This window comes from Physeter macrocephalus, chromosome 5, assembly GCF_002837175.3.
Source record: "Physeter macrocephalus isolate SW-GA chromosome 5, ASM283717v5, whole genome shotgun sequence".
In the NCBI taxonomy this organism is placed as follows: Eukaryota; Metazoa; Chordata; class Mammalia; order Artiodactyla; family Physeteridae; genus Physeter; species Physeter macrocephalus.
In genome coordinates this window covers 42,671,594-42,683,943 of record NC_041218.1, presented here as the reverse complement: position 1 = coordinate 42,683,943, position 12,350 = coordinate 42,671,594, and the positions used below count along the sequence as shown (strand labels likewise).

General features: G+C 33.5%; 1 protein-coding gene across 2 annotated transcripts in view; it reads left to right on the top strand.

Moving 5' to 3' along the window:
- The window catches only part of SEPTIN7 (septin 7), a 75,820-nt gene extending 65,547 nt beyond the window's left edge, over positions 1-10,273 (top strand). For both annotated transcript variants that reach the window (XM_024127341.3, XM_024127336.3), the window contains exons 11-13: positions 3,946-4,081; positions 8,077-8,216; positions 9,223-10,273. In XM_024127341.3, the coding sequence (XP_023983109.1) occupies positions 3,946-4,081; positions 8,077-8,216; positions 9,223-9,262 (316 nt within the window). In that variant the 3' untranslated portion in view covers positions 9,263-10,273. The remainder of the gene's footprint in view (positions 1-3,945; positions 4,082-8,076; positions 8,217-9,222) is intronic.
- Positions 10,274-12,350: the final 2,077 nt, after the last annotated feature.

Below are 12,350 nucleotides of genomic sequence, written 5' to 3'. Positions count from 1 at the left end.
ATTAATCCCCAAAATATATAAACAGCTCATGCAGCTCAATATAAAAAAAAACAGCCCAATCCAAAAATGGGCAGAAGACCTAAATAGACATTTCTCCAAAGAAGACATACAGATGGCCAAGAAGTACATGAAAAGCTGCTCAACATCACTAATTATTAGAGAAATGCTAATCAGAACTGCAGTGAGGTCTCACCTCACACCAGTTAGAATGGGCATCAAAAGAAAATCTACAAACAACAAATACTGGAGCAGGTGTGGAGAAAAAGGAGCCCTCTTGCACTGTTGGTGAGAATGTAAATTGATACAGCCACTATGGAGAACAGTATGGAGGTTCCTTAAAAAACTAAAAATAAAATTACCATATGACCCAGCAATCCCACTACTGGGCATATACCCAGAGAAAACCAGAATTCAAAAAGACACATGAACCCCAGTTCATTGCAGCACTATTTACAGTAGCCAGGTCATGGAAACAACCTAAATTCCCATCGACAGACCAATGGATAAAGAAGACGTGGTACAAATATACAATGGAATATTACTCAGCTATAAAAAGGAATGAAATTGGGTCATTTGTTGAGACGTGGATGGATCTAGAGACTGTCCTACAGGGTGAAGTAAGTCTGAAAGAGAAAAACAAATATATTAATGCATGTATGAGGAACCTAGAAAAATGGTACAGATGAACCGGTTTGCAGGGCAGAAATAGAGACACAGATGTAGAGAACAAACGTATGGACACCAGAGGGGGAATGTGGCGGGGGTGGTGGTGGTGGTGGGATGAATTGGGAGGTTGGGATTGACATATATACACTAGTATGTATAAAATAGATAACTAATAAGAAACTGCTGTATAAAAAATAAAATTAATTTTTTTAAAAGTGATCCTTTTTCCTGCATTTTCTATATTATAAGCACAATTTTGTGTTACAGTTTTCTAAATATCACTTTAATAAAAATGACTAGAATTGGGGTGCTAATTAATTTAAAAATTAGATTTGAAACATCATTTTGACTGGTGAGAGGCTTCCAAAAATTCATTTTAGATACATGTAACCATTTTCTTATAATATTGGAATATCACTTCATTTGGTTAAGGAGTCAAGTAGTTTTACAAGGCTGAAAAGCTTAAAGTATCTCAAATGCGAAATATTGCTGATTTCTTTGAAAGTATACATATTTAAATAAGTTTAGAAATTTGAGCAGGCTGTCAGAAGATAATCACACAGCCTATTTATTTTCATAATGATTTGGTATAGGGATTACTAACAGAATTTGGAAAAGAAATTAACTAGCTTCAACAAATTTGTCCATAAACTTTGGTTTTAGGGCACATACTTTTATTGTGAAATCTGTGGATTTGCCTTTAGTTGCTGCTTTTAGTGTGGTTTACTTTAAGTGTGTTGAGTCTCTGTATTTTTTATTCTTTTAGATATGACACAGTTGAAGGCATGTAAGTGGTTGTTTTTCTCAAGACATAAGCAGTTATAGTATGTGAAGATTTTTAATATTTAAATTTTGAATTTAAAAGCAAATTTCAAAACATCATAGCATGTTCCTCTGCAGTCTTCTATTTTCCCCAAGAGTTATTTAAATAATAATCTAGATGACAGTGTTTACTCTTGGTAAGTGGTAGCCTTTTCATGTGCAAATTATACTGCATATTCTTTACATTTATATGGATTGCCTTATTCCGCCCAAGGGTGAAATTAAATGAGCATTTTATATATAGGTTATTATAAGTAAGAGTATATATTTAAAATCTCAATTCTGTGTGAATTCTAATTTATTTTTTAAAATTCTAGTTTTTTATAACTTTGTACAATATATTTATTTGTTTTCAAATTGCAGCAGTATTGCTGGATAATCTAAGTTGCTTAAACATACAGTTTCAGTTATTTAAGACTGCCAATTCAAAAATCGTTATTAGAGTATATTTTTTTCTAGAGCCTAAAAATGTTTTGGGGAGTGGCAGAAGTGAGTTTTACAGAAATCAAACAAAAGCTTTGAACCCTCTCACTGGAAAAATGCTTGCATGAATACACAACACAAACTCACATTTATTTGGTATGTCATTTCAGGGCATTCATTGACACTCTGCCCAAGAGGTCCGAGGCCCCTATATCAAAAACACCTGCCATAAAGATGAGAAATATATTAATGTGAAGGGCCTTATTGGCTTTTAATGAAATAATGATATTTACACTTTAAAATTTATTTCAGTTTACCTCACTTTTTGAATGTTGATTCTTCTTTAAGTTAATGTTTGGTTTATTTTCATTTTCAGAACTTCTGATTAATTATTTAATTGTTAAGACATACTGAAGGTTTGTAAGTTTTCTTTTGGTGAAGGAATATCCTTTAGTTAAGTAACATTTTGGTCTAACACTAACTGCAAAAACAAATCCTTTTGGTCACAACAGTGCATCACATCTTTGTCCTTCCTTTTTGCTAAGAAAAATCAGTAGCCAGTGTTCTTTCTGTCCTGTTGCTCGTTTAATATTTTCCATCTTGCTCTCATGTCCTCCTCCTTGAGAGGGAAGAATTAGTGTTGTAATGGTCAAAATACTCAGCCTTGTAAGGAGAGAAGTCACCATAATCAAGAGTGTGTCAAATTAGGATTAAAGTGACTAGCCTTGAAGTTACAGATGAAATACAAAGCCTGACTTTGTTTTTAAGCCATGATTTAACTTTTTAACCACTTTATTGAGATAAAGTTCACCAATTTAATATGTACAATTAAATGGTCAAAGCCTTCTTTTGTGGAGGCAAAATAAACATGTTTTATCAATAAAGTCAGAAAAGGGCCTGCCTCTTTTAAGTTGTCCCAGTGTATTGAATTGTTTTTAGAGATCGTGAAAGCCACAGAGCCCACTTTTCTTTCCTCCCTGGAGCTGTAATAGGTTACTGATACTTCGGCATTCCCTTGTGTCTGTAAATATACTAGCCTTCACATAAAGCTCATTTGTAGTATTTTTCAACATGAAAATTTTCAACAAAATTGTGCAGAGATTTGAGCCTGTGGAGTTTAATGTCAATAGAGTGAACTACTTTTATTTAACCGTGCTTGTGTCTATTGTTTGGCATTTCAGAAATGTCAAGATACTCATTTGCTTCTTCTCTCCCTCTCTCTCTCTCTCTCTCATGTGTGTGTGATCACTGACCATCTTTAAAACTTAAGACACTAAAATATTTGACATAGGTGGAATGAATTTTTCAAGAGCATTAAAATTACATTAAGTGGCCTAGAAATACTCTACTTGCCTAAACGAAGAGTGTTCTAGGTATTGCCTGGTAGTTTTTTCTAGCATATCAATTTAGTAACCGAAATAGGTTTGAATAATTTTGATGTCAGTAGTCGTCTAAAAGGAGAGATTATAACACTTGGAAAGCTGTAGAACTAAAAATATTCTACGTGTTTTGACTTCATTCAGTACCTTTTTTCACATTAAAATTTTGTTTAAAATACAAAATTAAGTAATTTTCTTCTACTTTTCCTTTCTAAGAATGTATTTAGGGAATGTGTCCTTTCCATTTTCCTTCTACAGTTTATGTGTTATCTTTAGATTTGATAAGTATTAGGTTTAGAGAAGCAGTCTGCTAATAGTTGCCTTTGGTAGATCTATTTTCATAATTATTCACTAGAGATTTTCAAGTTTAGCTATGAAACTTCATGGAAGGAAGTTCTAAATTGTAAATATTTATAAATTTTAAAAGTTTCTAAAGAATTTTTAACATGTTCGTATATAAAACTTCAAATCTGTGTTCCATGTCATTTAAGGTGGTGTCAGAATAATTGAAAAATTATTTTGAAACTTATTTTCAAAAAACAGCAGAGAATTTAGTAATGGCACACAGCAGCTCATTTGTTTTCATCACTGTTTCTGAGTTTTGTATTACACTTTTCATTTTTAGACATTTAATGATTATCTTTAATGTTCACAGGAGCCCTCTTGCACAAATGGAAGAAGAAAGAAGGGAGCATGTAGCTAAGATGAAGAAGATGGAGATGGAGATGGAGCAGGTGTTTGAGATGAAGGTCAAAGAAAAAGTTCAAAAACTGAAGGACTCTGAAGCTGAGGTAATCAATCTAATATTTTCACCTTTTATAGGCACAATATTCCTTTAAAAAATATCTTTAATAAAATTCATAGATAATATAACCTTTCTCCAGATTTTTTCAAATATAATACACTAACAATAAAATGGAAAAATAAAAGCAAGCACTATGTTTACAATAATATATATTTTAATATGTATTTGAATACAAGTATACTTGGTAGGAAGACATAGAATACTTATAATAAATTTTATTAGCTATAATTAACAAGTTATAAGAAATGAAATTATAAGCCATTCCATCTAGTCAATATAAGAAAAGTAAAGATCAGTGTTTCGGGTGCATGTAAGAATAAAAACTAGTGTAAGGGTAATAATAATAGACCAGACTTATTTGCATATGAATGAAAAAGAAAGAACCTTAGTTAAACTGTAGGCATGCCAGGGTAAATTACAGACAGAGGAAAAAATGAAGAAATGTGATTTTTATAAATGAGTTGGGCCTTATTTGTAATATAGTGTCAACATAATTCCCACTGTTACAAAAATCAGGTAGGGTAGTGACAAAGCATTCCAGCAAGCTGATACACTACCTTGGAATCTCTCTAGATGTTGAGGCATATATTTAGTTTCTATTAATCAAAAAGATCATGAAGACATATCCTTCAATAAGTGATAAGAAATAAAAGATGGAGAAAAAAACACACTAACACAAGCATCTATACAGTAAGTAGTTGGCTTGATGTCCAAGAGCCGTAGAAGAAACTCTAGGTAAACACAAAATAAATCAACAATTTCAGTATAATTTCTCAGCACAGATTTATTATCATTGTGCTGAAAATTACTTTTAAATATATGGGATGACATTAATATGAAATACTTTAAAAATTACTTTTAACGATAAAATTCAGTGAGATCCCTGTGTTTATGTGTGACTCCACTAATATAATAGTATTTGTGTTTAAATATATTAAAAGGAGACTCCGATCTAGTCTGTTAGATCCTTACAGTTGGTCTCTTTGCTTTTGTAATGAATTACTGCATAAAATACATAAACCTTCTTTGACTAAATACATAACCAAAAGTACTCTGATCCACTGAGTAGATGGAATGCATGGAGTAAAGTATTCAGTAATTTTGAGGAAATGTTTTTATTCCACATTAGATTTCTCTTAAATCACTGGGCTTTTCATGTAATCTCTTACTAAAGAAAACTTTCACTGTTGTTATATTTATCGTATGCTTAATTCAGTGGGGATACAGAGTAGCTCTTCCTGGTCTAAGACTACCAAGCACTGCAGAACTAACATCCCTGGCATCTGTTATTAAGATGACATTTAGGAGATTAAGTTTAGTCTTTTTTATTAATTAGCTTTTTATTAAATCTATCCATCCGTGTCTCTACCCCTTCACTAATTAATAAATAATCTGGAAAATCCGTATCAGAAGGTGAATAAAAACAGGAGTAATCAAGAGTCTGCATTATCTCCACACTTAGATTATGATGAAAATCTAAAAGGAGTTGAATTTACATTTGGTATAGACATATTTTAGGGCCTGCTCCTAAGAGTAAATGTTATAAACAAACAATTATAAAACTGTAGTTATAGAACCCTTTGAGAGTTTTTACGATTACTGTGAATGGTGAAAACAGAGTTTTGCGAAACTTAACTGCTCTTTGAAGGATAGAATCTTTATTAACATTAAAAGGACCTGTAAAGAGATCTCGACCAAGTTTCTCCTAAGTCAGTAAGCCATATAAGTGTGTAAATACATAGGTGAAGAAACCTATTTAACCTTGTTTAATACTGTTTTTTCTCAAGTGCTAGAAATATTTGTTTGGGGCACAGTTGCTAATATCCAGCAGCACAGTGTATCAGGCACAGTATTAAGCATCTTTCATGGATTATGTCATTTAATTCATACCACAGCCCTTCAAGATGGATATTATTGTCCATTTCCCTTTTTTACATGAGAGGAAAGATAAATTAACTTGGTCTGTGTTGCATAGCTTTAAGCCATTATTTGAATACACTTAACTTTGTTCTTAATCACTAGACAAGTCCACAGTCATGTATCCACAATTTCAGAAAACTGCAAAACCAGACATAGAACTAATAGTTTTATCCCACTTGATGTGAATATTTATATACTTCACTGCAAAAAATAGTAATGTGTTTGTTATAGGTGCTACCTTAGACAGCCCAGGGGTTGTTTTGTAAATAGAGTATATAGACCTTTCTAAGTAGTATTGGCTTTCTGAAATCTGAAAAATTCTGAACTATGAAACACATCTAACCCCAAGGGTTTCTAGGAAGTGAGGGATTGTGACCTGTACTTTTAACCTACATGCAGTTAACACAAAGATACGTATATGTGACAGAAATGTACTGGTAAAGAATGATGAACACTCGTGAACCTATGGTCCAGCTTAAAAAAATAAGGCATCATCAGTTCATTTGAGGCCCCTTTGTGTCTCTCCCCTATTGTATCCCTCTCTCTCCTTCTCAGAGGTGACTATTCTGAATTGTGTATATAATTCCCTTGCATTTTTTTTTCTTAATAACCAAAGGCATTTTCCTGTGTTCCTATTTTCTGACATTTTCTTAGTAACTTGTTTGCTGTCATCAGGAAGATGTTACCTCAAATTTGACTCATGTTTGCTTAAATATATCTTAGATGGTTTTGTTTTGTAAGAACTGCATGAAATAATTTGGAATGGGAATGAATATGAAGTCACTTTTTGTGGGTTTACAAAGTAATTAAGAAAACAAGTTGTATGCGAAATTACAATCCAAATTCAAGATATTAATTCATTGGTATAATACAGTCTTTAATAAAACATAGTTCTTGCACATCTGAAAGTTTTTAATATTAATAGTTCTTAGTTATTCGTTGTAGTTTTTTTTTCTATGACTGTTTTCCTCAGAAATGGATTAACTAGCACCTAAATGAATTATTTAATGAACCATTAGATAAGCTCTTTGTTTCTGCAGTTACTTTGCATGAGTGTTTTCCACTTTTCAGCCAGCATTCTTTTATTCTTTTTTTTTTTTTTTTTTTTTTTTTTTTCGGTATGCGGGCCTCACTGTTGTGGCCTCTCCCTTTGCAGAGCACAGGCTCCGGACGCGCAGGCTCAGTGGCCATGGCTCACGGGCCCAGCCGCTCCGTGGCATGTGGGATCTTCCCAGACCAGGGCAGGAACCTGTGTCCTCTGCATCGGCAGGCGGACTCTCAACCACTGCGCCACCAGGGAAGCCCCAGCCAGCATTCTTTATAGCATTAATTCTCAATGTAGAAAGAACCACCTGCTTTAGAATCACGGGGGCTTCTTGAAAATGTAGATTTCTAGACTTAACAAAAACCCGGAGATTCTAATTCAGTATGTCTGTGTGAGGTCCAGGATTCTATATTTTTAACAAGCATTCAGGTGATTTGTACGAAGACTGATATTTGAGAACCACTGTTTTATAAGAATCGGGGACCTTATCCCGTGATCTTGTAACTCTTAGATCCTCATCTATTTGCTTTCTTTTCACTTGTCTCAGCTTTCTGAGCTTGGAATTATGAGATAGGTTCAAATCCTGGTTCTGCCACTTTTTGGCTAATGACTTTGGGCAAGTGACATAAACTCTGCAACTGTTTGGTCATCTATGAAGTGGGAGCAATGGTTTCTTCCCTGCCCAGCTTCCTACATGGTTTGTGAGTAAGGAAAAATGAGATGATAAGATAGGGTATGCCCATTATAAAGTGCTACACACTGTAGCTTATTGTACTCTTTTTCTCCCTGTTTACCAAGATTATTCTCTTCGATCACTGGCCTTTTGGGTGGTAAGTCCTATAGGCAGAGGAATTTTAGACAGTGCTAAAATTTTAGACAGTGCTAAAACCCGGTGGTACTTTAAATTTATAGCATAAGAACTGAATGCTCATACTGTTAACATTAGGATGCCTGGATGAAATGTACTTCTGCTCCTGATTTCTCAGTTTTATTTTATATATTGTGCTCTGAATTAGCTTCAACGGCGCCATGAGCAAATGAAAAAGAATTTGGAAGCACAGCACAAAGAATTAGAGGAAAAACGTCGTCAGTTTGAAGATGAGAAAGCAAATTGGGAAGCCCAACAACGTATTTTAGAGCAACAGAACTCTTCAAGGTATTTAATATCAGATTCCCAAGAAATGTGTGTATTAATGCTTTAAAGAATTATTTTCCTATTTATTTTAAAAACATTAAAATAACATGTAAAAAGGCATCATCCATTATGGTAAATCCCAAGGACAAATAATTTTCATGGATGAATCTTTTATATAGATGGATGCAGTCTATTATAACAGTATTTTTTTCACTGTAAACATTTTCCATGACTTAACAATCTTCATAATTATAATTAAGTAGCTTCTTAACATTCTCTTCAGTTGATTCACCATAATCAGTTGCTTACCTTTTCCCATCAAATGTTGGACATAATGGTTGTGTTTAATTTTTGGCAAACATAGAGAACACTGCTACAAAGATCTTTTATACATTTAGAGGTATGTTTTTATTGTGTTGAATTATTTCATTAAGATAAAATTTTGGATATCTAATTCCTAATGCAGCTAATTAGTTACTCTTAATTTACACAAAAATCAGTAGTATTTGTACTTTAGTTTTCTTCTTTTCCTCATTAGTCCCATTTAAAACTGAAAAGTTGTATCCCTATAAGGATTCTACAGTTTACCCTCACTGCTAAACATTTTCAAGATTTTCAACACTATCCTTCTATTAACTTTTTCCCCAAGGAAGAAGAAAATATGTTTGTAAAAGTGAAGCATTTCAGAATGCAAATGGCAGTAGGAGAAAAGGATACCCTGGTTGATGTCAGTTGATCTTTTTTGATTTGCAGTTTCATTTAGGAAATATTGTGCTTGTATATCAAAAATGGGTTTTTGTCATGTTTTTTACTGTTTGTCTTGGAATTTTGTCAAATATTTGTCCAAGAAAATAATATTATAGACTAGCATTGTCCTTATTGTTAACTTTAAATATTCTAATTTTTAAATGAAAACGTAGTGTTTGAAAATCCAACACAGTGGTAGTTGGTTTAGCTATTGCTACCGTATGTTATCTATGTTTATAAAGTGGTCACTCATTTTGATTATTTTCCTTTAATCATTTAGAACCTTGGAAAAGAACAAGAAGAAAGGGAAGATCTTTTAAACCCTCTTTTGACCACCAGTTACATATTAGTTGCCAACATGCCAGCTTGGACATCAGTGTTTGTTGGATCCGTTTGACCAATTTGCACCGGTTTTATCCTTAATGATGGATTTAACAGCATGACAAAAATTATTATTATTATTTTTTGTTCTTGACGGAGATTAAGATGCCTTTAATTGTCTAGGGTGTTGTGTACTTAGAAACTAACAGCTCTAAGTACCTTTCCTATGTTTTCTTTTTTTATTAAACAGATGTCTTCAATTTAGTGCAAGAAAACATTTTACTGTTGTACAATCATGTTCTGGTAGTTTGATTGTTTACAGGATATTCCAAAATAAAAGGACTCTGGAAGGTTTTCATTGAGGATAAATTGCCATAATATGATGCAAACTGTGCTTCTTTATGATAATTATAATACAAAGGTTACATTCAGTGCAACATATACAATAATGTAATTTAGTCTAACACAGTTGACCCTATTTTTTGACACTTCCATTGTTTAAAAATACACATGGAAAAAAAAACTTATATGCTTACAACGCATCTAGAGCTTTTTTATAACAACCTCTTTTTTTGTTTGTTTTGGATTCTTTAAATATATATTATTCTCATTTAGTGCCCTCTTTAGCCAGAATCTCATTACTGCTTCATTTTTGTAATAACATTTAATTTAGGTATTTTCCATATATTGGCCCTGCTAAAATAGAATATAGCATCTTTCGTATGGTAGGAACCAACAAGGAAACTTTCCTTTAATTCCCTTTTACACTTTATGGTAAGTAGCAGGGGGAAAAAATGCATTTATAGATCATTTCTAGGCAAAATTGTGAAGCTAACAACCAACCTATTTCTACCTATGTGCAGTCTCTTTATTTTACTAGAAATGGGAATCATGGCCTCTTGAAAAGAAAAAAAGTCACCATTCTGCATTTAGCTGTATTCATATATTGCATTTCTGTATTTTTTTTGTTTGTATTGTAAAAAATTCACATAATAAACAATGTTGTGATGTAACTGAGCATGGGGTCTTAAATATTCTACAGTTGATATACAAGAGTGTACAGTGTGTTTGAGAAGAAGCTTTTCAACTTGAATTTGCCTCCTCCATGATTGTAACTCTTATCTTTTCTCTTGTATGTTTCATTTAGAATGCATACGCCCTGATTTTCTAACTAATGGGATATAGTACCTCTCTACTCATTTCTGTCTCCTATTAACACGTTATTTCTCTGAGAATGAATTTCAACTCCCCAGGTGAACTCACAAGTCCTTGGACTGAAATTTTTTCATTGGAAGGAGGGTGGTATAATTTCTTTTCACTATAAGGTCAAATGTATAGATTTCAACAAAATGCTTTATGATATTTTAAGTATAATTAATGCAACACAGTTTGTTACCTTAAAAAGTTTCACCATATCTGTTACTTTTTAAAATTAATGATCCAAGCAGAAGGAAGTTACTGATATTTCTGATTAGCCAATATTTTTGTTTACATCAGAGGCTGATGGGTTTAAACAAATCAGTAAGCTTGAAAGATCTTGTTGCTTTTCAAAGATATGTAGATATAAAGTGTAAACCATATTAGGAAGATTATTCACCTTACAGAATCTTGACTTTACATATAAGTTCACCCTGGAGTGCTATTTTTAAAGCAGATCTTATAGGGCATTAAAAACATGATTTTAAGAATACTGCAGTAAATACTTATGCTTATTTGATGGCCATCACTAGTTAAAGATTGTCTTGGAAAACTTTTGTTAATCCTAAAATGCTTTCTGCTATTGGAGAATACACTATAGTGCAAATGGCTTTTTTTTTTTGGCTGCGTTGGGTCTTTGCTGCTGTGTGCATCTCTAGTTGTGGCAAGTGGGGGCTCCTCTTCGTTGCGTTGCGCGGGCTTCTCATTGCGGTGACTTCTCTTGTTGTGGAGCACTGGCTGTAGGCGTGCGGGCTTCAGTAGTTGTGGCTCGCGGGCTCTAGAGCGCAGGCTTGGTAGTTGGATCTTCCCGGACCAGGGCTTGAACCCGTGTCCCCTGCATTTGCAGGCGGATTCTTAACCACTGCGCCACCAGGGAAGCCCTGCAAATGGCTTAAAAGAAAAAAAAAATTGGCTTTTATTTCAAGACCAGAATCAGATATTCAGGAATAACTGTAAGTAAATGTGCAGGGTTTTTTTTGTTTGGTTTGGTTCTTATATTAAGAGAGATTGGGTTAACACCCCTAACCAGAAAAGTTTGGTTTTAGGAAGTTAAGAATAACCTACTGAATTTGGAGACTGCAAAATGAGGAAGTTTATATTGAGCACCTACCTAATTGGTAAGTACTGCTGCTTCCAGAAACAGGTTCTCATAGGTGCCATTTAAAAATTCTGTACATTGTGATAACTTTATAAAGTCACCTTTATTCTACTTCCCTAGTGAAAACTTTCAATAGTCTTTATCCATGTCATGCCTAAGGTTTTATCTGAATCTGATGTAGGACCCATACAACTTGACTGGGTCTTCTGATGGTTGGCTCCAAGCTTTTCAAGCATATTGAGGGCTTTTTTCTTATATGGCCTGTGGATTTTTTGGAACTGTTAGATGATTATTGACAATACATATAACATTCAGGAAGGCATAAGGAAAGGCCAGCTTGTAAACAGCAAAACAGGCAATACCTAGTCTCCATTGTCAGAGGCATTATGTAATTGAAGTCACTCATTAACCACTATGCTATCTTTTAAATTAAGTGAGACTGACCAAGTATGCACTAATGCCAGTGAACATCTTGGGCACCACATGGCAGAGTTTTACTGCCACCTACTGGAAATAAGATCTAATTGTTTTTATCAAGTTCACCAGTAACTGGGGAAGTTGATAATAAATTGGACATATGGCTTATTTCTGTGTAGCTCAGGTTGTAATTTTGAAAGCTGAGGAGATAGAAACTCCTTTTCAGACTCATTAGCTTAGTGTCACAGTACAACCTACAGATTCTGACTCTGTACCTTTTGTGCCTTTTTTTTTTTTTTGCATTTAACATCTTTATTGGAGTATAACTGTTTTACAGTGGTGTGTTAGTTTCTGCTTTACAACAAAGTGAATCA